This window comes from Lagenorhynchus albirostris, chromosome 20, assembly GCF_949774975.1.
Source record: "Lagenorhynchus albirostris chromosome 20, mLagAlb1.1, whole genome shotgun sequence".
Classification (NCBI taxonomy): domain Eukaryota; kingdom Metazoa; phylum Chordata; class Mammalia; order Artiodactyla; family Delphinidae; genus Lagenorhynchus; species Lagenorhynchus albirostris.
This window is the reverse complement of record NC_083114.1, coordinates 39,989,872-40,016,132: the sequence shown is the minus strand read 5'-3', so window position 1 is coordinate 40,016,132 and position 26,261 is coordinate 39,989,872. Positions and strand designations below refer to the sequence as shown.

The window sequence follows — 26,261 nt, the reverse complement described above, 5'->3', positions numbered from 1 at the left end:
CTTTTAAGTAAGAGGAATGTGTTTCTTTTTTCTGAGTTGGACTTATGGACAAGAAGGAAGAGCCAATGCCAACCTGCATATAGACGTTCATTGTTGACCTTGGATCCAGAGATTCATAAGGTTCTTCTTGTCTTTCTGACCTCAAAGGACAATGGACAAGAACAGTGAGGATGCTGGAGGTGGCGTCCATCCTCACAGAGATTAGAAACAAGAGACAAGGGACTTCCCTTGTGGCTCAGTGGTTAAGAATCTGCCTACCAATGCGGGGGACACGGGTTCCATCCCCAGTCCGGGAAGATCCCACATGCCGCTGAGCAGCTAAGCCCGTGTGCTACAACTACTGAGTCTGCACTCTAGAGCCCACGAGCCACAACTACTGAGCCCACATGCCACAACTACTGAAGCCCGCGCGCCTAGAGCCCGTGCTCTGCAACAAGAGAAGCCACCGCAATGAGAAGCCGGCGCACCGCAGTGAAGAGTATCCCCCGGGCTTACCTGGTGGCGCAGTGGTTGAGAGTCCGCCTGCCGATGCAGGGGACACGGGTTCGTGCCCCGGTCCGGGAAGATCCCACATGCCACGGAGCGGCTAGGCCCGTGAGCCATGGCCGCTGAGCCTGCTTGTCCGAAGCCTGTGCTCCGCAACAGGAGAGGCCACAACAGTGAGAGGCCTGCGTACCGCAAAAAAAAAAAAAAAAAATCCTTAAAGTGATTCTATCAGAGATGAAGCATCCACTTTATCAGCTCTAAAAGGAGTTACTAATTGATACCTCTCCATACTCTCCTGGAGGCATTGGGTTTTGCAGGGTTGAAGCCTTTCATGTCACACTTTGCCCAAAAATCAAGTCTATGGCAATTAATCTCTGGTCAAGGGAAAGGAAGACTTGTAGGGGAGAAATGTGGTTTAAGTGGCTTCTGGCGAGCTTTTCCCACCAACTTCGGGAGTGCCAACTTGGGAGCAGGTGAGGGAAGAATAGGATAAGAAATCTAAAGGACCGTTTCACAGTTTGCCTGGACCAGGTGGGGCTCTGGAGCAGGCAAACAGTATACTTGAATATAAAATCAAAGCATCGTATAAGAAATTTTGGACCTGGAGCTAATGGTCAAGAAGCAAAACAGAACTACAAGAAATATTACAGGATAATTGGGGAACTTCAAAACAAGGTAAGAAACTTTGCTACTGCTGGATGAAAGAACTACACTAAAAATGACAAAATATTAAAAGATTAGGAACATCTTACACATATACCTGTACTTTTCTCAATTTAACCAGATTAAGGAATTTAACAAGCAACAAAATATACCTCTTAGCAATATTAGGTTTTTTTCTAATTAGCTCACTTTTATATAGTTCATTTTATGGAAGGAGTTGTAGAAATGTCTCCAAAATACTTAAATGAAATTAGACTAAGTAAATTGCCTACAGTTATTTTATTCTCAAAAGAAGAGATAAATGCTATAAAGAAATATTTAAGCAATTATTTAATGTATTTGTCATTAAGGAATCATATACATCTAAAATTTCATTGAAGACCCTGAAATTGTCATCGCTAAATACCAGTGTACAGAAGTTACAAATGTGAGTGTAACAAACACAACTTTTTTGTGTCCTGCTTTCCCAGATATCAGATGCAACCATTAACGACACCAGCTTCATGCTGCAGACTGACAATATAAAACTAGTAGCCGACAGCTTCAGACAAAGTAAGACATGGTTACCTTCAATGGCACAATGGAAGACATAAGCCAAGGAGAGAAACGCTACGTGAAGTCATGCTTATTTTTATACTGGAGTCACAAGTTATGAAAAGAGTGTTTTTCTTTTTAGAAATAAATGAAATCCTAAAAATGAAAAAAATATTTTAGCTGAATACACTACAGAAGGCCTGTATTTACAAGAATGTTTTGTGTTCAAATAATCACTACCTAATTTATGTTTCATAAGTAAGAATTATTTCATTTATGTAAAGTTGAAAAACATGTACTGTACCATTACGAAACGATGTATGGTTTAGTGATGCAAACAAAAAAGGTTAAACTAAAAAGAACAGCAAATAAAATATAAACGCAAAATTCAGGGTCAGGAAGAGGGCATACAAGTGACTCAATTGTACTGGTAATGACAACGTTTCATTTCTGAGTGTGGTTCATGGGTATCTGCTGCATTGTTTTTTCCAATACATTGTACACAGTTTATAATTATTACCTTGCATCTATTCGATAATGCTTTTAGTTTCAATAAAGTAAAAAGGCTTGAATTTTAAAGGAAGGATTTGAATAGGCAGACATGAAGCCAATATGAATGAAGGAAAAGTGATAGGACTGACCATGATTTACATGGAACTATGACGTTGAATCTGGCAGAATAAAGAATTCACCTTTGGAGAATGACAGGGATAAGACTAGATACATGGAATAGGGTCAAACCATGGAGGGTCTTAGCTTCTCTAAGGAGTAGAAACTAATGTTAAGTTCCACAGAGAACTCTTGGAAGCTTTAGGCTTAGGAGAAACCTATCAAGGGTTGATTAAGGAAATTAATACGATCTCTGCACACAAGGCGGATTGGAGTGGTGGGGATAGAGACTAGAGACAAAGTGAGTAGCTTACTGTAGCAACTCAAGGATAAATTGAAATTTTTCTGGATTGAGATAATCCTGGGAGAAATAAAGAATCTGGAGACAGGATTGGGACAATTACTAGACTTTAAAGAGCTAAGACAGGGTAAACAAAAATTTTTCAATTTTAAAGCAGAATAAAAATTGGAAAGTTGGGAGGGAAAGCAGAATTAGGAGAAAAGATAATACAGCAAGTTGTACGTATATTGAGTTTGATGTAACAATGGAATACCCAACTGGAAATATCCAATAGACAACCAGAGATACAATGGACAGTTGCCTACAAGTTTCACTAAGGTAAGTATGCAGAGCATGAAAAACACAGTAGTCTTAATTGGTATGTAAAATTTATTATACACAGCCAAAATCCTAACCAACTGGTAAACGGTCGGACTTTTAGAGTACACTTTAAAAACGACTTTACAACTAATACAACTCTAGAAATTCAGAACTAAATATATTTTGAGGTATGAATTATCTCAAGAAGCACAACAGAGAGGTCCTTTCCAGAAGTGAGTCACACACAAAAATACACATATTCAGAACGGAATCATGCAGAGTCTGTCTTGTAGGTACTCAACTCAACTCAAAAGACAGTTATTGATTGTTTAGAATAGGCAAGTACAGTAATAAGGTAATACAGCTGAACTATCAAAGGTATCATATAGCATCATACGGTTGAAAAAAGATCAAAGTTAATCCTAAAAGGTTAACATTTAGGATTCTCAAAGAGAACTGAAAATGTTTCCCTAATTCTCAATCAGTGCTGACTTCTGTGAAAATCTCTTTCAAGGTAAGAGTCACTGGTTTTCTAACCACTTGGAGAAGTTACAAAGATAATGATTTTTGAGGGTAACTGAGCTTGTGGTACCTGTGGTACCACATATCACCCAATTTCACTTCTGGAGTCAGAAATCATAGATGGTGTGAGCCGCTGGGGAGGTGAGCCATTTGACAAAAGTGATTATGAAGGAGTTGAAGCTTAATGGATTAGCATAATGATTTTTTCTGAAGGCAACAGTGTGGAGATATTTGTAAAAGGTGCAGCAGACCATGGAATCACTAAATGGCAACTGTTCTTGCCCTACCGACAGCTTTGTTTTCATATAGGCTGGACTAAATTTCAGAAAGTGTATTAATTTCCCAATGCGATCATTTGTATTTTAAGCCAAAAGACATCTTAAAATATATTAAAACTTTTTTTTTTTTTTACTGAATGCACCAGTGGTGTAAGAAGCAGAAGAGAAATAAAAGTCAAATTGAGAGGTCAAAAAAAATGAAAAGGAAATTTTTAAATGTTCACAAATTTCAGAACATTTTATACCACAAATAGTATTGCAGACTACAGCCTTCAAGAAATCAACAACTGTGTTAAGCACAAAAATCAGAAAATGAATCTTGCACATTTTAACCTTAATACCAGATTCTTTCAAAGATAGCTCAGAAGTTATTGTTAACTACACAAAGTTATAGTTAAAAGTAAGAAGGTAGCATAGCTAAACCATCAACGGTATCATATAGGATCATACAGTTGAAAAAAGAGTGGGTTCTGTTTTACTCAATCTTTGAGATTAATATTGAGAATTTGTCAAAGAGAATAGAAAATGTTTTCCTAATTCTCAAACAGTGCTGACTTCAATGAACAGCTCTTTCAAGACATGAGTAGCTAGTCTTGTGGCTGCTTGGAGAGGTTTCAAAGATAATGATTTTTCAAGGTTAAAATCTACAGACTCCAGCATTTCCTCCAAACGCTCAAAATTGTTCACGAAGGTAGAAGTATTACATTCATGTAAAATGATATGATCTACAGGTGTAACTAAGTTGCATTACACAAAAATTGCCAGTATGCTGTATTAGTGTCTTTAATCTGAACACAGCCCCACGCGCAAGAGGAAAAGATTATCATTCAATCCTAAATATACAACAGTAATCCCTAAGAGAGCAACTCCTCTCACGGTTATACAATAAGAAAGTCAAAACAAACCAGAGCTTTGCCATGAACATTCCAGAACTCAAAACATACTTTTAAGAGAAGTTTGACAATAGCCACTCATTTTCAAGACAAGATATAACATCAATAAAAGATAATCTACTCTGGTATTCATTCGTTTGTTCAAAAGCAAGCGGTAAGTCTAAGGGGTTAGTAGGAAACCCCACTAAATTAGTGGGAGTTGGGGCAGTTTCCAAAGAAACAAGACATGCGCTCTTTGCCCTTGAGAAGTTCACAATCTAGTTAAGGAGAAAACAATTACCAAGCATTTTGAATCTCACTTAAAGGTTGTGAACAAATAAAATTTTTTTAATCTATATATATTTTAAATGCATTTATTTAATAGCCAAAGTCAGAGTCTACCTCCTCCAAACCTGTGGGGAAATATCATTTTTTAAATAACAGTACAGCTAAAATTTCTTTTGTAAAATGTCTTTTTATAAAGAGCCTAAATGTACCACTTCTGAGATTCCTGTTTTTATATATAAAGCTTACTTAGAAAGGGATCCACGTGTAGATACCAGCTGCCATACTACCAGCTATACACATTGCATCCTTCAAAGCTATACAAAAGTACTGAGCAGCTGAGGGTGCTTGGATACTCAGAGAGTGACTGGAAAGTTGAAAGCAAGGGAAGAAGAGAAGGATGGGGAGACAAAAACAGATGCATCCGGTACCAGCTGTCAGAGAGCAGAGTCCAGCCCAGAAGAAGTTAGAGGACTCTGCAATGGCAGCAGAAAACTAAGGAGGTGATAAGCACCATGGGGAAGTAAGAAGGCAGAAGGAGACACAGGTTGTGGAGAGTTTGCTTCTAGAATAGACACGTTCATCTAGCCAGTTTGTGCAGTGGGAGAGCTTTTAAACCTGAAAATAGAACTCAGTAATTCAAGCCATTATGTGAAGACCAATAAGCAAAAATAATATCCAAAGATATATGAACTTGGGTTACAAATAAGTACTAAGTCATACATTTGAATGTGATCCACACTGTTCTTTTCCCAGTGCCCACACAATCTGTCCTGGGGAAGCTACTGGAGAAAACAAAAGAGGAAAACTAAAGCTGAGTCCTGCATTCAAGGCATTTGAAACACATACATGCTCAATTCTGAGGACCAGACAATCGCTACTATAACAGTTGTGTATCCAGCATGTATCCAGGCCGGGGAAGCAACCAGCACTAACGTCAGAGAAGTTTCACACAGAGACACAGCTTGCTTAGGTAAGATGAATGTTCAAAGCCAAGCAGGGGAATTTCTGTAAACTCTTGTGTCCCCCACCATCAGCCACCCTCTGATTTTTCTACTTCCCACCAATCCCTCTTTACTGCTACTTTTTACCAGAAAACACTTTACATGAAGACCACACCATCTGTGATAAGGGTCCAAAGTCTAGCATATAATGTCTACCCATATGTGCTAGAATGTTCCCTCCCAAAAAAAAATGTTTTTTTTTAACCGATTCTGGATATTTCATACAGACAGAAGCATGCAAGATATGTCCTTTTGTGTCTGGCTTCTTTCACGTAGTGTGACGTTTTCAAGGTTCATGCATGTTGTAGCATGTATCAGTACTTCATCCCTTATTATGGCTGAATAATATTCCAGTGTATGGATATACCAAAATTTGTTTGTTCATTCACCTGTTGATGGAAACTTGCGTTATTTCCACATTTGGGGTATTATGATTAGTGCTGCTACCCATAAAGACACAAAGCAAATTGATGGTTACGTAGGCTGGGGGATCAGATGAATGACAAGTGACTGCTTAATGAATATGGGTTTCTTTTGAGGTGATGAAAATGGTTTGGAACTAGATACATGTGTTGGTTACCTTACCTTGTGAATGTACTAAATAAACTGTACATCTTTTAATGGTTAATTTTATGTTATGTGAATTTCACCTCAATTAATTTTTTTTAATTGCAAGGCAAAGCCTCCATTGCCACCTGCCTAAAATAGCGTTCTAAGTGTGGGCTAAACTACAAATAGGAAATGTTAGATATTTTAAAATAGATTGCCTATAACATGTAGGCTATCCTTCATAGCCAAGATCAGAGAATGCTTACTCCGTTAAACTTCTTGGGGAAATATAATTAAAAACAAAATCTTCTCATCCAGAAAACCTCTCCACAAAAGTATTAGAGAAAGAAAACATTTTGCTATTGAATAAGCATTAAACCAGAATGTGATGAACATCAAATTCAATCCACTGAGACCACAGACAGAAGGAAATCTTACCCTTTTATAGCCAAGCAGGTAAAACCCATTACATCCCTGTTCTCAAGACAAATGATAACCAGTCCTCAAGTAAGAGGGCTTGACATCATCATTTGTCACATAGTTCATCTGGTAACTGGGGCAACTTTACCTGGTGATTGGGGCTACCATCTGTGTTCACTAATGGCTTCATATAAAAGAAAAGTACACTTCTTGTAACAGGAGGTAGTTCTGCAGAGAGCCTCCTACCTTCCCACAAGAACTGGGAGACAGGGGTGCTATATTCCTTGGATGTTCACATTCCAAAATACGTTCCAGGTCCTTGAGAAAGAGATTCCTGGGTCATAAACCTGGCCAAAGGCTTGTTTAGGTTTGAAAAGGATTCACTTACATTTCAAAGAGACAGAGAAAGAATTTACAAGGTTTCTAAAGTAATTGCTCTAAGAAAAGAGAGGCGGGGGGGGGGGGTCTCTTCCCTTATTTTCGGTAAAGAGAATTAAGCCTCTTATTTTTCATTTGTATTTGCCCTTATAAGCCTTCTCTGATCTCCTCAGCAGAAAGTAATTACTCCCTCCTCAGAGGTGCCTTTCTGTGGTACTTCCCACTTTCTATCTTGAATTGAAGCAGTTTCAACAGGATCAGTATCTGTTTCCTTTCTGCACCCCTCCTGGTGCCCAGCACACTGCCCAGAGCTAACACTCAGAAAAGGCCCTGGACGACAGGAGAGAGCCTTGTGGCGATGGAAATGTCCTGTATCTTGACTGCATCAGTGTCGATATCCTGGTTGTCATTTTGTCCCTTTGTTCATAAGATGTTACTATTGGAGGTGCTCAGTAAAGGGCATGTGGGATTTCTCTGTCTTCTTCCTTACAGCTGAATCTACAATTACCTCAAAAGTTTCATTTAAAATTTTAAATGTCCTTGAATGAATGAACACTTGTGAATTATGAACTGTCAAGTAATAGTTACAGAGTACTATCAAGAGAAATACAGACCAGGCTGAACAGAAGAAAACTCACAGCTGCATTCAGGGGAAGAGTTGAGCAGAATTAAGCGATGCCTTTAGGAAACTACGGGGACTATCAACCAGGATGCTAAAAACTGCTGTGCAGGGCAGGAAGCTATGAGAATGGACTAGGCAAAAAAAAAATTAACAAAATTAAAATGTTTAGCAACATGGGTGGACCTAGAGATTATCATACTAAGTGAAGCGAGTCAGAGAGAAAATGACAAATACCATATGCTAGCACTTATATGTGGAATCTAAAATATGACATAAATGAACCTAGCTACCAAACAGAAACAGACTCACAGACATAGAGAACAGACATGTGGTTGCCACGGTGGTGAAGTGGGGGAGGGATGGATTGGAAGTTTGGGATTAGCAGAGGCAAACTCCTATATACAGAATGGATAAACAACAAGGTCCTACTGTATAGCACAGGGAACTATTCAATATTCTGTGATAAATCATAATGGAAAAGAATATGAAAAAGAATGTATATATATGTATAACTGAATCAGTTTGCTGTACAGCAAAAATTAACACAACACTGTAAATCAACTATATTTCAATAAAATAAACTTTTTAAAATGTTTAAAGAGAGACAAAAAGAAGACAAAAAGATAAAATCCAAGAACGAATGAATGCAAGTAAAAGGGATTAAATTGTCTAGAATAAACTAAGATAAGCGGAAATTAACTAAGACTAGACTCTCCAGGACACTTACTAGAAGACAGCAGGGCCAGTGTCATCAGGTAGAGGAAGGAGGTTTAGAAAAATCAGTATTTCAATGGCAGGAAGGGAAGCTAAGGGAACACCTGTCAAATTGGTGAAGAAGATGTACTTGGGACCCAACCAAGATCTCTCTTTCAGGGACCAGAAAAGAAAGGCCAATATTGTGGCTCAAGTGGGACCAGTGGATGGGTGCACAGTTTTAGCCTAAGAACTACAACTTCAAAGGTTGGGACCTCCAGATAAAAAAGGGGTAGAGAAAAGAAAATTGAACTATTCCTGGATAGTTTTGTTTAGCGCTTATGGTCTGCAATGATAACAATATAACATGCATTGTATTTGTAATACACTGAAACTGTTTATAATTGATAACCTAAACTGGCCTCACTCTCTGGTAATGGTCATTTTTGGAGCATGAAACATCCATGTGTTGGGCTGCAATGAACAAGGTAGGAAGGGGAGTGCTGTGGAAAATGCCAGAGAAAATAGGACCCAAAAGCCAAATCTTTGGTTAGAGAAGTAGCCCTGGGTTTTACTCTTGAGTTTCAACAGCAAAGAATGAACTCAGTATCTGCCAAGAACACACTGGTGTGTGTACCATGCCTTGATTAATCACCCGACACGAAATGCATGTGCAGGACATATGGAAATGCATGTCAGCTTCGCTCACGCACCTTGAAACATGCTGGAAAATGCTGACAAACACATTCCAACACAGATCTGTCTAATTATATTCTTAATTGATACATGAAACACAAGATTAAACCAGATCGTGTGCAGGCATGTTCCCGTGAGAAAAATCAGCAATATAACAAGAAGAGGACAAACTAGCAAAGTAAAGTCCTGTCACTTACAACAATTTTTTTAAAGTACAAAAAAATACATCTTTATTTGCTGATGAATTATGCATCTATAATCCTATTAAATGGCGTGACTGATTTAAAAAGAAATTCACAATATTTAAGCTGCTAAAGAAATTACACTTAATAAGCAAAATAATACCCGGGCTCTATGAGATTATCCCCTAAATTAAAAGATCAGTTAGACTGATATGTCTGTCTAAAGAAAAGAGATTTGTATTTACAAATGCCTGGAGGAGAAATCCACTTGATAGAAACTTGTGTCACCATCAGTTCTATCTGGTACACTTTTTTTTTTTTTTTTTTGGCTACGTTGGATCCTCGTTGCTGCGAGAGGGCTTTCTCTAGTTGTGGCGAGCGGGGGCTACTCTTCGTTGCGGAGCGCCGGCTTCTCTGCGGGGACATCTCTTGTTGCGGAGCACAAGCTCTAGGCGCGCAGGCTTCAGTAGTTGTGTCTCGTGGGTTGCTCCGCTGCATGTAGGATCTTCCCGTACCAGGGCTCTAACCTGTGTCGCCTGCATTGGCAGGAGGATTCTTAACCACTGCGCCACCAGAGAAGTCCCTCTGGTACACTTCTTAGAATAAAACCTGATCACAACATTTATGTGTAAGACAGGCAAAACACTAAATGGATTAAGATTCGGGACCCTCGTATACAACAAAATTAGGTACTTGAATGGGTGCCCAAGTACATACAGGGACTTCCCCACTAGCCCCATGGTTACTGAGCACTTTAAACATGGCTCATCCAAATTGAGATGGGCATAAAAATACACACTGGATTTCAAAGACAGTACCAAAAATAAAGGATGTAAAATATCTCATTAATAATTTATATTGGGGCTTCCCAGGTGGCGCAGTGGTTGAGCGTCCGCCTGCCGATGCAGGGGACACGGGTTCGTGCCCCGGTCCGGGAAGATCCCACATGCCGCGGAGCGGCTGGGCCCGTGAGCCATGTCCGCTGAGCCTGCGCGTCCGGAGCCTGTGCTCCACAACGGGAGAGGCCACAACAGTGAGAGGTCCGCGTACCGCAAAAATAAATAAATAAATTAATAATAATAATAATTTATATTGAGGGAATTCCCTAGCAGTCCAGTGGTTAGGACTCAGCACTTTCACTGTTGGGGCCCGGGTTCAATCCCCGGTGGGGTAACTAAGATCCCGCAAGCTGTGCGGCGTGGCCAAAAAAAAGCACAAATTTATATTTATGACATGATATATCTCAGATATATAAAATATAATATTAAAATTCATTTCACTTGTTTCTATCTTTTGATATGACAACTAGAAAGTTTAAATTACATACGTGGTTTGCATTTGTGGCTTGCATTCTATTTCTATCGAAAGCACTGCTATAGGGTAGAAATACCCGAGAGGCTCGTTTCAGATGCAGATTGCCAGGCCTGTCCTCCGGGGAATCTAGTTCAGCTCTCTGTATTTTAGGCAGAGAACAGCAGGAGCTAGATAAAGCAACAAGAGTTTAATTCTTTCCTGATTCTCCTCCCACTATCAATGCCTGATTCTCTTCCTATTTCTCAGTTGCAATTACCAAAAAAAGAGAATCAGTTTGTCCTAAATAATCATAAGTGATGCTCTTCAGTCAGAGCTTTTGCGTCAGGCTACCTCATAGGTCTCTGACCTACAGGTTGTTTATCCTTAGGTCAAGTGTCCAGCCCAGGCCAATCCACTGTGACCAGTGGGGAGGGTGGAGGAGGCATGGGTCAAATGAAACAGAGTACAAGAATGACCCGGAAACTCGCCTCTCAGCATGGGCTCTGGTCTGCCAGCTTTCTTTGGAAGCGACTGTGGGAATGCCCAGCACAGATTGGACTGGCCAGTAGTGAGTTAATTCAGAAATTAAAAGAGCATGGTGCACATTCAAAGGCCCTGTGAGCACTAGAGCCAAAGATTGATTATTTCCTGAACTACACTCCAGATACACTTTCAGCCAAGTCACTCTACAAATAACAACAGTGATAGATCTAATCTCAAAAATATTTTGAGTCATATCTAACAACCAGCTTGCCAGGCTAAACAAGGAATTTAGGTGGGGAGAGACATAATGCAGGGGCAGATGGGACAATATTTGGAATACAGCCAAGGAGTCAAAGTCCCAGTCCCAAGGATGCCATAACATCACCATATGTCCTTGGGAAAGATGCCCTAACCCCTCCTGCCTCAGGCTTGTCATCTTTACACGTTACAAAATGACAGGGATTGTGACTACTGAATGGAATGACAGTCGTAAACGTGCTTTTTAAAGTTAGAAGAGCTGCACAAATGTTATATTTACAAGTAGGAGCTATCATTAACTCTGTTTACTCATGAAGGAGTAACCCCACAATACATCTTACCTCAATGAACACATCCTGCTCAGGGACCATCTGATCGTATTTCTTCAACCTTATTAAAACGTTGGAAATGTTAACGGTCAGCTCTCATACTCTCTTAGCGCTTACTTCCAGCCATAGCTTCATTAATGTACCTTCAGGAATTCACCACAATATATCAAAGCCTGCGGTCAGACCAGCAGCCCACCATGAGCCACGCAGCATGTATTTAAGAGAAATACTGTCAGTCAGTCCTGCGGCTGATGACAACTGTCAGCTGAATCTGATGGTAGCTTTTTCCAATAACTGTCAGAATATTCAAGGTTTACAACATATTCTAATGCCCTCCCACAGCATTTCTGTGTAAATTATCCAAATGGTGAGGAAAGCCATAAAAGGAAAGCTTAGTTACCATGTTTTGAGCCCAGATTTATTTCCACGCAATATCTTGGGAAAACAAAATACAATTTTCTTTATGTTATGCCCCATTTCCTTTCCACAAGCTAAATTAACTCCCCCCCCAAACGTGCTCAGTTTTAGAGAACCAATTCAAGAATACTGAGACTGTTTTCATTTTTCTGTTACTTTACAGAGAGCCTGACACTTCTACTAGATCAACAACAATAGGAGAAAAGCGTTTATCAAATATTTGCATAATTGATTAGAAACCCGGGCTATCCGTGGCTTCCGGAAAAAAAAGGAGCTCTGTATCTTTAAGGCTCCATGGAGCTGTCTCTGCGCGCGATGCAGACAGTGCAGGTTCTGCGGCAGAGACTCATCCTATCGATAAGGTTCTGATAGCCAAGGTGGAGGATGGGAAAAGAATGGAGCTGTCCCAGCTACTCAATGAGATCAGGGCAAACTATGAAAAGCTCCTCACCAGAAATCAGATAGAGACCGTGCTCTCAACAAGGATCCAGGTAATGATTTCATACAGACAGGCATCTTCCAGGATAAGGAGACAATCCATGTCTATCCAATTCCTGTCTCGGCCTCTCTGAGGTACAGTATTTCCTTTTCAATGCAGCATATACTGGGGAAGGAATTTAGGTTTTACTGCAAAGTGACTGGGACTACAGGGGGAAAGGCTGTGATTATTCCTGTTAAATAACCATTAAATGAATGTTGATTGATACATTTGATTTTTATATAAATCATGAGGTTACTATCATTAACAAAACACGGAATCAACATACAATAAAATGGTGCACTCTAATCTCTTTTAGACATCCTACAGGAAGGAACATTTCAGATACCCTTCGAAGCTATTATGGAGTTATTTATAGAGATAATATAAATAACATCTTTAAAATGACAAGCTTTATAGTAAGATTTATTAGCTTCCACACTTGGCAAGATAAACCTAAGTAAAATATTGCTAAAAGGTTTCTATCATTTTTTAATGAGTTCAATTTTATACCAGATTGTTATAAATAGAAATCATCTGAGTATGTGAACATGGCATTCAGAAACAATGATATAAATTGGGACAATCAAAATTGCCAAATCGAAAATGACTTTCTACTTTAATTACAGGTTTTTGCTTTTGTACTAAAAGATGAGAAATGTTTATTTCTAATACTAAGCATGCAATATTTAAGTATTTTTTTAAAAGAGAGTCAAGTTAAATAAGAGCTAAATCCTAATTTCATAGACTTACTTTGTTTTAAAGTGACAAGCACCTTTAGTAATAAATTAAGGTCTCATCTCTAAACAAATGAATAAACAACTCTTTTAGAAACAAAGATTCAGAAATTCAGGGTTTTTTGTTTTTTTTTTTTTTTTTGGTTTACCTATCATATCTGAGTACAAGTTCTATTCCAAGCACCCAAACACAGCAAAGAGTTTACTTAAGAACATACCCAAAAGGGAAAAAATATTGCTGGGAAATCATAGGACATTACTGCATGCAATTCATTTTTAGTGACAACATACATTTAACTTCTGGGTAACATTTTCGGTCTTCATAAAGAGTTATCAGCATCGTAGATGAAGCAAATTCACTGGGATATTTGATTTAAGTGTTGGAATAGTTCACTCACCTTTTACAAAGAGAAGAAAACAATTAACAGATGGCAATTTCTAAAAATTATAAGCCAAATAAACATTTTATTTTGCAATAATAGAAATACAAGTTATTTAGTTTACAAGTCATTATGCTGAAGTGAATAAAGTGAAAAAGCAAGACTACAGTAAGTTTTGTTTCATCTTCTTAACATAAAACTACTTTAGGGGATGTTTTTTCAAAGAATTTAGAAAATCAACTGGAATAAATTCAAGGAAGCCTGATTACTTATTTATTACAAAATAAACATAAGCTAATTTAGTTATTTACTGCTGTATAACAAACCACTCCAGAACTTGGTGGATTAAAACAATTGTATTGTCTTTCACAATGCTGTGGCTTGACTGGGTTCAGTGGGGGTTATTCTTCTGCTGCACATGACATTGGCTAGGACTTCAGTCATCTTGGGGCAAAACTAGGTTGGGACATCCAAGGTGGCTCACTCCTGTGTCTGGCACCTTGGCAGGGCATTTCTGGAAGGCTGGCTCAGCTGAGACAACTGGGCCTGTTTCTCTCCATCTGGCCTCTCTACATGACCTCTGCAACAGGGTAACCAGATCTCTTACATGTTGGCCCAGAGCTCCCAAAATCATAGGAGTGGAAGTCATCAGGGCTTCCTAAGGCTTAGGCCTAGAACTGGCACTTCAGCTATATTCTACTGGCTAAAACAAGACACAGGTTATCCCAGATTCAGTGTGGAAGAGGACCAAACAAGGACATGAATTTGGGGAGGTGTGATTCATGGGGAGCCATCTTCGGAATCTAGCTACCACACAAGCCTAGCTGCCAGCTCCTCACTCAACATCCAAGAGACCAGCATTTTTATGCTCTTCTATTTCCAAAATTCTTGTCATCCTCTTTTGTAGTTGCTCTGATATGTGTTGCTGCTTGGCTTTGCCAACTTAACACTAAGAATAAGTGATACAACAAACCAAAAGAAATGAATGAATTTTGTTGTCTAATACCTCGCGCTAAACTTTACTGACTTTCATTTAATCCAATATTTCCTTTTAAAAAAAATCTATTGGGCTTCCCTGGTGGCGCAGTGGTTGAGAGTCCACCTGCCGATGCAGGGGATGCGGGTTCGTGCCCCGGTCCGGGAAGTGCAGTAGGAGCAATGTATGCAATTGATTGCAGTATTTTGAAGCAAAAATTAGAACTTCTTAATGTATTTATAAAAATGCATTTTAAAATGTAAAAAATTTAATTTGGTGGTACAATAGATTTTTATTTATTTATTTTCTGTACGCGGGCCTCTCACTGTTGTGGCCTCTCCCGTTGTGGAGCACAGGCTCCGGACAAGCAGGCTAAGTGGCCATGGCTCACGGGCCCAGTCGCTTTGCGGCATGTGGGATCTTCCCAGACCGGGGCAGGAACCCGAGTCCCCTGCATCGGCAGGCGGACTCTCAACCACTGCGCGCCCTAACATGCCTTCTAAGAAAGGTAAATCAACAATGGGTTCTCTTAATACAGAAGTCTATTATAGAATCTCTAATGGCTATGATAACTTAACTCTCTAAATGATTCATAATACACTTTCTAGCAGTATTGTAAATTATCCTGTAAATTATTGTAAAGTATCCTGTCCATATACCCAGTCCTAGAAATGATCGATTTAGGATATATAGCTGTTTATCTGCTTTTATGAAGCAGCCTACAAGAAAATATGGGAGGGTGGGCAGTAGCTAATTTTCTATCTTTCTTCCTTAATGATAACATAAACAATAGAAAGTTAAGAATCAGAGGTCTCAGGACTTCCCTGGCAGTCCAGTGGTTAAGACTTCGCCTTCCAATTCAGTGGGTGTGGGTTCAATCCCTGGTTGGGGAGCTAAGATCTCACATGCCTTGCGGCCAAAAAACCAAAACATAAAACAGAAGCAATATTAACAAATTCAATAAAGACTTAAAAAAAAAGGTCCACATCAAAAAATTAAATAAAATTAAAAAGAATCAGAGGTCTCAAACTTAGGTCCTGCAAACTTACTTCTCATTAAATGTATTTTTCTACATTTCATAGACTGTCATGGTAGGAAAAGAATTTTGAGGTTCATTTTACATCCTAGAAAACTGAGGCTGAGAGTGCAATTGACTCGCTCATGAACTTAATTAATTAGTAACGGAGCACCAAGCAGAACACACATTGGTAATTTAAAAATTTAAAGAAAAAACTATTTGATTCCTGTACTATTTTTCTATAACTGCTTTTAAATGTCTCACTTTCAAGAGTGCTTTTGTTGTTGTTGTTGTTGTTATTGTTGTTGTTGGCTTTCTTCTAGTTGGAGGAAGATCTAAGCAAAAAAATGGACAAAGATGAAGAGGCTTTAAAGGCGGCTCAAGCAGAACTCAAGGAAGCCCGACGCCAGTGGCATCACCTGCAAGTGGAAATTGAATCTCTCCATGCTGTGGTGAGAATCATCTCAAAAGCAACTGGCCCATTGAATCCCCAGATGTTATCTGATTAAGAGAGGGAAAGGAATAATGTCCATTACTGGCCAGTGAGAAACTGAAAATCAGACCACTGAATTCCATCCATGGACCTAGTTCAACTACTGCCCTGCCTCCATCATGGCAATAACTATTATCAATTCACTCAAGGTTTATTCACACCTTTAAAAATGAAATAACCCTCGCTTATCACCCTGGGGTTCTCTAATTGTTAGAGTAGGGGAATAGAGTCTTTGTCATTATCCAAAGTCATAACAGTGGGGAGTCTTATCCATACCACTGAGAATTCTAATAGAAAAATATTTAAACACTTTCTGAAAATGCCTTTTATAAGCAGTCTGCTCTGGCTTTGATATTTAATATTCTATATTTTTCAATATTTAAGAAATCAAATAAATTAGGGTGATAATAAACTAATCACACTGCAGATTTTTTTTTGGCCATAAGAATTATCACAGGATTCCTTTGAAATAGTAAGCTCTCTAGCTGTAAATAGAAAATACAACTTTTTAAAATTTGGGTCATACCTAAAGCTGTAAGGAAACACCTCTTGCATAAGGGCTGTACAATTATTGCAACTTTTTAAGAAAGACGAGAACTCAATAGAACAAAGACATTGCAAATCAGATTTCAGAAACACAGTTAGTTTCCCTGATTCACTGATGAAGATCTGTACAAAACAGGAAAGGGGCCTTGAAAACTCCCTACACGCCAGTGAACAACATTACCAGATGCAGCTGCAAGACCTAGAGGCAGTGATTGAAGGACTAGAAAAAGAGCTACAGGAAGTAAGGCGCGGCATCGAAAAGCAGCTTCAAGAGCATGAGATGCTCCTCAACACGAAGATGAGGCTAGAACAAGAAATCGCAACTTATCGCCGCCTCCTGGAAAAGGAAGAAATCAGGTACCTAATTCCATACAGTGAATGACCAGAAATACAGAGCTATTTATGTCACTGAGATAGAGAAATTAAATCTAAAACCCATCATCACCAAGGCACACTCACGGAGTTCCTACCACAAAACAGGATTAGTAGGCACTGCAAAAAAAAAGTGGGAGAACTATTTCCAGCCTCCCAAAATTATGAACAGACTAGCCAAAGTCAGGGACATTAGCTACAACAAAGAGCACAGCAAGCCTAGAACAAAATGTAAACAATTCTTTATCGCTACAAAAATGATCTTCCTTAACTTTCTCACTTTCCTGGCCATTCACCCCTTTTAGAATTAGTCAGTGCCTTCTATGGACCACCCATAAAGAAAGTTTGAAAAATTCACACATTACCACATTTCCCCTCCCACAAGGGCCCACTCCCAACACACATCAAACACCAAAATAATAATAATAATAACCATTATTATAACCATAATAATAATAATAATGTTATTATTATTATTATAGTACAACCACGGAAAGCAATGTTGTTCTGAGTACATGATTTGAAAGATTTCCAGATATCCTGGTAACGAAAGGTATCAAAACAGGAATTCTTATTAATTCACATAATTTCATAATCTGCAATCACTTATAAGGTCATATGGCTTTCAGCACAGCACAATGTACAATTTTCCATGTTCCCATAAAAAGAAAACCTTTATTCCTGCTTACTTCAGAATTCTGAGTCCTCTATAAAACTGGATGAAACTACTTTCACCTATAATAAATCTCGACATTTACTAAATCTTTGAAAAACATAAATTGAATTAAAAATATGCCACTTACTAGCTAAGTGATGCTGGGAAAGTTACTGAATCTTTCTGTTCCTCAGTTTTCTCATCTATAAAATGGGAATAATATTGCCTACCTCAAAATTGCTGAGGATTAAATGAATTGTTTGTAAAGTGCTTAAAACAGTGCTATGTAAATATATATATAGCTATATACATATAATTTATTCATTATGAAATAAAATGGTTGTAAATTTTATTTAATGCCTAATCATTCAAGATGTTGATAAAGTGGTCTTTAACATTCCTTTAATACAATTTTTAAAATTTTATCATGCTATATTTAAGATACACAGGTATCTTAAATTTATTTAAGATAAATATACAAAGTATCAAGAAAAATATAATGAACTCCCATGTTTAAGAAGTGAAACATTTACAATGTTATTGAAGTCCCCCCGAATCCCCACCCACAGCACCTAAACCACACCCCCACCAATCTCATTCTCTTCCCTCAGTCTAACCTGGCTCCTGGATCTGATGCTTATGTCTCATTAGTCTCATTATATATCCCTAAGCAAAATGTGAAATTGTTTTGCATGTTTTTTAACCTTGATAAAATTAGCTACAATGTATCTTTCTTTCCCCACTCAATGTTATACTTGGGAGATTGTTCCCTACAGATAGAGTATACCCTTAGTTCACTAATTTTCACTGCTAAGTAGTATTTCCTTTGTATGACTATACTACAATTTATCCATTCTCTTATTTGTGAGCATTTGTTTCAATTACATGCTACATGAAACAAATGTGAGCATTTGTTTCAATTACATGTAATAATGCTAATTACATGCTAATGTTGCTCCTATAATTCTTTCCAATTTCAGATATTATGGTTGCATCCAAGGTGGGAAAAAAGAACAAAAACCTACCACAAGTAGAGTTGGTTTTGTTTTACCTTCAGGTGAGTTTCTGATATAAGTTAACTAACTTAAAAAGTGAAGTGCCTGTTTATAGGGATTATAAATAAATACTCTAAAGTAGCAAAAACAAGCAATATTTGAATAAAGTTTGACATACAAATTGACTGTGAATAGTACTTCAACATTGTAATTTAATATTTCATAAATAATATTTTCACAGCCATTATAAATGAAATATCTTTTTCAACAAAAGTCCCACAGAAGTATGAGAACGAAAAAGTGGAAACAGTGTCCAAACAAGCAATATTAAATGGAAATGTCGTGAAAGAAAGCACTGAAGCTCATGGCACTATTCAGTAAGTAAAAAATTTTGACTAACAGTGAACATATGCCAAAAAAATTAACTTCAATTGAGTAATCTCAGCAATCTTTGAACGTTTCCAAACATAATTTTATATATTGTGATTTTTAACCTGACATGAATAAATATACATAAACAAAAACTCAGATGAAGTACTCTATTCTTAATGGACCATTTTTCCAAAAATATAACCAAAACATGAGAATTCCATAGAATCAGTTAGACATTTTATTAATATGATTTTTAAAGAATATAAATAATAAATGCCACAATGTAAATTATAATTTAAAATGTAAATATAAATTACATCTCTTGATTTATTTTTCATATACAATACATATTACATGTTTTTTACTATAGCCATACTTCTTCATATAGAAAGATTTATTTTATCATTTCAGGACAGAGAAAGTGGATGAAGTTATTAAAGAATGGGAAGGTTCCTTCTTTAAAGATAACCCTCGATTAAGGAAAAAATCTGTTTCTCTTCGATTTGATCTTCATTTAGCAGCCACTGATGAAGGGTGTTTACAGACTAAGCAGGATAATCTACCAGATATAGAAGTCAGGCTTATCATGAGAAGATCATGCAGTATCCCCTCTATCAAACCTCCATCAGCAGCTAATTAATCCAAAGACAGTATTTGACTTGATGTGAAAATGACATTAGGTTGGACCAGGGTAGGCCTGCTGACCACCTTCTGTCCCAAAATGTAAGTTACTAAGTATGTATGTTATGACCAATGTATGACTCTTCAGAAAAAAAAAGGTGGGGGGGGGGACAAAATGTCTCTGAATCTAATTATAGCTATATTTTTTGGACAGAGGGAGCGTAAACTCAGAAATTTAGTACAGTTTCTATTTTATTTATTCTCCAAATAGTCTTCTTTTTCCCTTGAAATTTTTATCAGAGACTGTAAGCATTAAGATGGTTTAGTTAAGCCTTTGAAATTTCACTCAGTGTCTGAACATTCTAAGGAAAATGGAATAGTCTGTTTAAATATGACTGTATTATGTTAAGAACCACACTGAGTTATTCATCATTATTCCATGACTGGTTATATCTAAAAAGATTTTTCTACTTAAAAAAAGAAAGCAATTATAAATGAACATTTAAAGAGGACTATTCACTTAACCAAATATTTCCCTTTTGAGATAATAATTTGCACAGGTAGAAAAATAAAAGTTATTTTCTGTAAGATGTTTTGAGCAAACTATAGAACACACCCCAGGGCTAATTTGATGATTAAATTAATCTTCATCTGAAAGTTTTTTGTAATCATTATCTGATTTCCAGAGAGTTAACTTTATTCTAAGAACTTTAAAGTTTGTGTCCTCCCCCACAAAAAAATCAGAAGTCCAGCTGCACAAAAAGAACATGAAAGCTAGTTACTCCAATTACTAGAACAGTTAATCCAACCTCTCACCATCCCAACTTTTCCATCTGTAAAGTTAAATGTGATTAATTTGAGTCTCTGATGCAAGCATTAAAGATACTCCATAAAGTATTATAAATATTTCTTGCGAACATTTATGTGAATTAAGATAACAGTATTGTTCAAACATTTATGTGAATTAAGATAACAGTATTGTTATCTAAGCTAAGAGTATTTCCAGGATTTATGTTTTTAAATTGTTCAAACTCCAATAAATATGGATAGAAAATATATTTGTGAATAAGTCAAGTATTGTTGCAAAGTTTTTTAAACAACCTAATTTGTTTAATACAGGTATATTTAAAGACCTTAAATAATAAATACCTGTTTTAAAACATTAGAAATTTATAGGCTATCAATTTTTTTCTAAGCAGAAAAAAACATTGAGTACAACTCACCATACTTTTTTCCCAGCTAAAGTATCATCTAAGGGCTACAGCTGTTAGCATATTAATACAGCCTTTACAACTCTCCCTCTCTCTCTCTCTTCTTTCTTTCAACCAAAAAAAAAAAAAGTATATTTTAACCAGAAGAAAATTATGTTAAATAATCTTGAACATAATACAGGGAATCACATTTAAATTTTCTTTTGATTACATCATATTTCTTTTAGCCTGGCTTATTCTGTTTAGTGAAAGGGATGATTTTGTTTTGTCAAGGATACAACAGCATGTTAAGTGCTTATTCTTGCATAAGCATCTGACCTAAAATACATCCTACACATAAAAATGTTTTCATTCAATATTAGTTAAATGCTACTAACTTTATTAAAGCTTTGGAAATGCAATCATATAAGCTATTGTACTAAAGCTACTATACTAAGTAACAGTATCGTAAATAAAGAAATATATCTAGTGTAATCTATACGCAGTGTCGAAAACTTAGTACTGGGCATCATGAATGTAACTGCTTGTTATAGTAATTCCACTGTGCAGCTACTGTGTGTATTACATGTACATTTTAAAATACAGTACTTGAATTTATAACAGAGTTTTATTTGCTTTGGGGCGTTTTAAATTGGGATATGAATTTACCAAAGTAAATGATACCACTACAATAAAAAAAAAAGTTGAAACATGAACTACAAACCTGCATTGTATTTGAGTTTGATACACTGTTTTGAGTTTAATTGTTCCAATATTGTTAGCTCAATTGGGGGATGAAGAAAACTGTAACCAAGGTGCACAAAAGCACAATTTTTATACTTTTTTTAACAACAGAAAAATTAAGAAGAGTATATTCTAATAAATGGTATATTCTAATTAAAAAATAAAAATAATCCCATGATCCTGGGAAAAGTATAGTAACAGGAGCCACCATTTGCAGAGTGCTTGCTCTACTCCTGGCCCTGTACTCAGCATCTTCGTACACAATCTCTAATTCTTACAACAATCCCACAGATGAATATTATCCTCACTTGATGGATGAATAGAAATGAATATTCTTCAATCTCTCTGAAATGGTTCAAATGCACCCTTCCATAACAAAATACAAAAGTAAATAATAATTCCAGTTACCAACAATTGCAGGATATCAGCCCTGGGACTGTCAGTAATGACCCATGTAACCAGGAAGGAATCACTTAAATTCCCTAGGCCTCAATTTTCACACCTGAAAATTAAGAGAAAGATGGTGGTTGATCAGAACTCCTACGCTGCCTACCTCACAGAAATGTTTGAAATGATATACATGTGAAAATATCTGGCAAAGCACTACTCAAATATACAGTACTATTTGGATGAAAATGGTCACTGGGAGAGAAGAATTTGTGAGGACAATTATAGCTGACGATGAGTAAGTAATAGTTCAAACACAAGAGGTAAAGAGAATTTTTTAAATACTTCAATTACTGCCAGAAGAGTTATTCTTTCCCAGTGAGTTATCCAATTTGACCTGTTCTACCATGAGAGTTTAAAGTACAAAATGTTCTCCAAAGTAAAAAAAAAAAAAAAAAAGTTTAAAATAATTTGAAAGTTTCCAATGGAATCATGTTATGGTACATGGGCCAAAAAATAAACTTCAGTTAAATAATATGTATACACACATTACTCAAATTAGCAACACATGAAATGAAAGGAAAGTCTGTGCACAGGGTAGAATTTAGTTCTACATTTATAAGTTATGGCCATCATGTACACATAGATTGCCAACATTCATGGGCATACTACAAAGAAACATTTTGAAATAAGGTGTATGTGCAAACCAGTACAAGCCTTTTCCAGTTTCCCGCACCCATTTAGACCCTAGACCAGGACTGGCAAACTTTGTCAAAGCCCACATAGCAATTATTTTAGGTTTTTCGCGCCATAGAATCCCTGTAGCAACTATACAACTCTGCCCTTATAGCTGAAAGCAGCTGCTACATAAATAATATGTAAATAAGTGGGCATGGCTGTGTCCTAATAAAACTACAAAAACAGAAGGCAGCCCAGTCCTGGCCTGCACCTGCAGTTTGCTGTCACCTGCCCTGGACCCTCAAATAAGGCCTGTGGATGACAGACCATACCCCAGGTTCTCCAGGACCATTCTGTTTTCAAACACTTTCATCCTTTTCCACACCATGTGTCAAAGTTCATGTCCCAAATCCCCAGGTATTTTGAAGGTAATGCAGAAGGCTGTAAAAACAAACCATACTTTGTCGAAGTCTACAAAACCTCGTGAATCACTCAGACCTGGAAATCTTCCGGGCTTCAATATTTCACAACAATTTCTAGTGATAGCAACTGAATAGCCATAACTTCTGCCTTCACAGAAACAGCTGAGAAAACTAGCTTATTTCACCATTTTTCCTAGAGCCAGAATTTTTTTTTTAATATCCAGACTTCATAAGCTATTTGGCTCAGACAGAGTTCTGTTTTCCCTTTCCCTATTTTAAGGGGGAAAAAATCCATTGAAAAAAGCTTCATTAGAACAAACTACAGACAAATTGCATGGTTCAGTGTTTGGTTCAAAATCTTTTTTGAGTCACAGAACTCTTTGGAAATCTGTTAAACTCCAAACCCTCTATCTGGGGGTTAAAAAAAAAAAAGCATCTAAAAATTGTGTACAATTTTAAAGCGTTATATAGGAATAAACCTCCTAGAAGCAATTCGCACAGACTACTAGGTGTCCAAGGACTATGGGTTTTTCCTTGTTCTCTCCCATTTTCTCCTCTTTCTTCCTTCCCACTCATGGTTCTCATTCTACCCCTAATTGTCTCCCTCCCAGCTTCTTCCCACACTACTATAGAAAGAAATCAAAGAGACCTGGGCTTCACTCCCAGCTTAATCACTTACTAGTTTTGACTTCCCTGCTTGGAGCGGGGGAAGAAGTATCTCAAGGAAATATGAGCAGTGTCAGAGAGGAAAGCAGGCCAAGTTCCTGAATCTTGCTGCCAGAAAGAAAACTAAACTACTTGGTCCTAAGACTATCACTGTGGTCTACCATAAGGCGCCTGCAAGGGCTCCCAATGACTTCACAGTTACATGTAGCTGAACAGTCATGTTAATGATGCATACCACGTTTTCCAGGAATAATCACCATTCCAAAAGTCTGTCCTGCAGTTCCCATAAATATCCCTGTCCATGCAAGATCATATGTGCTGATGGTTGCTTGGGGAAAAATCAACAGCAACTCAGTGTAAGTTGAATCCACTCTTCAGTCTTAATCTCTAGGGCTTTCTCTCTTTTATCTTCCCTATATTCCTCCTTTCTTAATTCTGCAAATCTTTGGAGCACAGAAGGAGCCAAAGGGAAGAAAATGAGATAGCCATTCATTTATTCACTCCACAAATAAGAGCACCTGAATGGGCACTGCTCCAGATGTCGAAAGCCCCCCACTCAAGGAGCTTTCATCCCGATGGGAAGAAAAAGACAATAAGCACATAACAAATAGAGGATGTTAGGTGGTGATAAATACTGTAGAAAAAAACAAAGTACAAACCATGAATGGAGGTTGGGGAATGCGATGCAGTTTTAAATAGGTCAGGAAAAACCTACTGAGAAGGTGCCGACATCTGAGTAAAGACCAGGAGGTGAGAAAGTGTATCAATGTCACTACTCCTCCGAGATCCCCTCCTTTCCTTTACCACCATTTTTGTGCCACTCTGTTCGCACTACAGTGTGCTTTGTTCCTAACACCCAGCACCTGCAGCTTTTCTGCAGAAGACTGCCTAGAGATGACACAACCCAGCACCTGCCCCAGCACCGCACTTGCCCAGACCCCCACCATGAAAGCCAGAGAAAGTAGGTTCTGGGCTTCCCTGCTGAGGCATTTGTGTATCTTACATTAATCTGTATCTCTGATGCATATATATATATATATACACACACATGCCTTTTTTTTTTTTTTTTTTGCTCCTCTACCTGGCTTGCAGGATCTTAGTTCCCAGACCAGGGATGAACCCGGGCCCCCTGCAGTGGAAGCACGGAGTCCTAACCACTGGACCGCCAGGGAATTCCCTGATGCCTATATATTTTTAAAAAGCAATTTCGTATACATTATCTCAAGCACCACTCAGGCCCCCCATTATCCTTTGATGACCTCCTTTTTAGCCTTTCCCTTTAACATGCTCTTCAACTTCACTAATCTCTAATCATGAGTATAAAAATATTGGAGGTGTAAGAGCTGGACAGTGGGTTCAGCTGGACAGCTTTGCTGACGTCTAGAGATGCCCTAGCCCCTGCTGGCACACCCAGGATGATGGCTAATGGCAGCCAGAGAATTCAGTCAGTCACCCTAAATGTCAACACTGTTTTCAAGTAACTTCAGGTCCTTCTCGCTCCACAGTGTCCCACATCGGTCAGGTGTTTATATATCCAAGGAAAAGCTACTATCTAGTAAACGAACGTAGTCTTGATTCAGTGGAAAGAGCCCTGGACTAGACCAGAACCTGCCTCAGTACACATTTATTGAGCATCTAACAACGGGTCAAGCCCTTACTGGGCACGGGCGATACGAAGATGACCAATGCAGATGACTGAACCTTTGCTTTAGTGTCTCTCATATTGCATTGAAAATGACAAACAGTCCGATATCAGGTAAAGACCATAATAAAGTTATCAAAGCATCTTGGGAGTTCAGAGGAAGGATTGGGGGGGGGGGGAAGGGGAAAGTTCCAGGTGGGCATCACAAACAATTTGAGCTGGATCCGGAAGGACAGATGAGTTTAAGCTGAAAAGTGAAGGACAGTCGTTCCCGGTGGAGAGAACCGAGTGAGCCAAGGCGCGCTGGGACAGAGACCCTTGCCCGACGTTGCAAGAGCACACAACCTGGGGCAAGGAGATTAACATCTCTGGCCCTTGGCTCAGAAACCTGTGGCAGTTACCCTAGCCTCGCGCTTGGGAAAACTGGAAAGGTCCGTGCTGCTTTCGCCAAGGCTGCTGCCCGGCCGCTAAGGCAGGAAGCCCTGGGAGGCGCGCGGGAGGGCAGAAACGGCGAACCGCGCGCTCCGCGCCTGCATCCTCGGCTTACTGAAGTACACACTCCAGGTCCCAGGGAAAGAGTAAAGAAAAAGACCGGAAGGAAAGAAAGAAAAAAAAAAAACACCCTCGGAGGCGGGGACGTGCTCGGCCTGAGTCCGGCCGGAGTGGCGCGCGGGCCTCACGGCCACAGTGGTTCCGGGGCTAGCTGCCGGCGCGC

At 38.2% G+C, this 26,261-nt stretch overlaps 1 protein-coding gene and 1 long non-coding RNA gene across 2 annotated transcripts; one reads left to right on the top strand and one right to left on the bottom strand.

The window, feature by feature from the left end:
* Window positions 1–11,768: 11,768 nt before the first annotated feature.
* On the bottom strand, window positions 11,769–26,102 carry LOC132510781 (uncharacterized). The gene is made up of 6 exons (XR_009537429.1): window positions 25,948–26,102; window positions 16,183–16,264; window positions 16,028–16,098; window positions 13,681–13,787; window positions 12,626–12,778; window positions 11,769–11,818 (listed from the first exon to the last, which is right to left on the bottom strand). It is a non-coding gene; the product is annotated as an uncharacterized LOC132510781 (long non-coding RNA).
* Window positions 12,570–19,836, top strand: KRT222 (keratin 222). Its single transcript, XM_060133148.1, has 6 exons — window positions 12,570–12,665; window positions 16,087–16,215; window positions 16,939–17,159; window positions 18,810–18,886; window positions 19,066–19,201; window positions 19,608–19,836. The coding sequence occupies exons 1-6, from the start codon at window positions 12,570–12,572 to the stop codon at window positions 19,834–19,836; spliced, it is 888 nt and encodes a 295-aa protein (XP_059989131.1).
* Window positions 26,103–26,261: the final 159 nt, after the last annotated feature.

Excerpts from the sequence above, each read along its gene's own strand:
- KRT222 (XM_060133148.1), top strand. The coding sequence starts at position 12,570 with ATGGAGCTGTCCCAGCTACTCAATGAGATCAGGGCAAACTATGAAAAG. Across the intron at positions 17,160-18,809 it reads CTGGAAAAGGAAGAAATCAG|ATATTATGGTTGCATCCAAG; the intron begins GTACCTAATTCC and ends TTCCAATTTCAG. Across the intron at positions 18,887-19,065 it reads TGGTTTTGTTTTACCTTCAG|CCATTATAAATGAAATATCT; the intron begins GTGAGTTTCTGA and ends ATATTTTCACAG.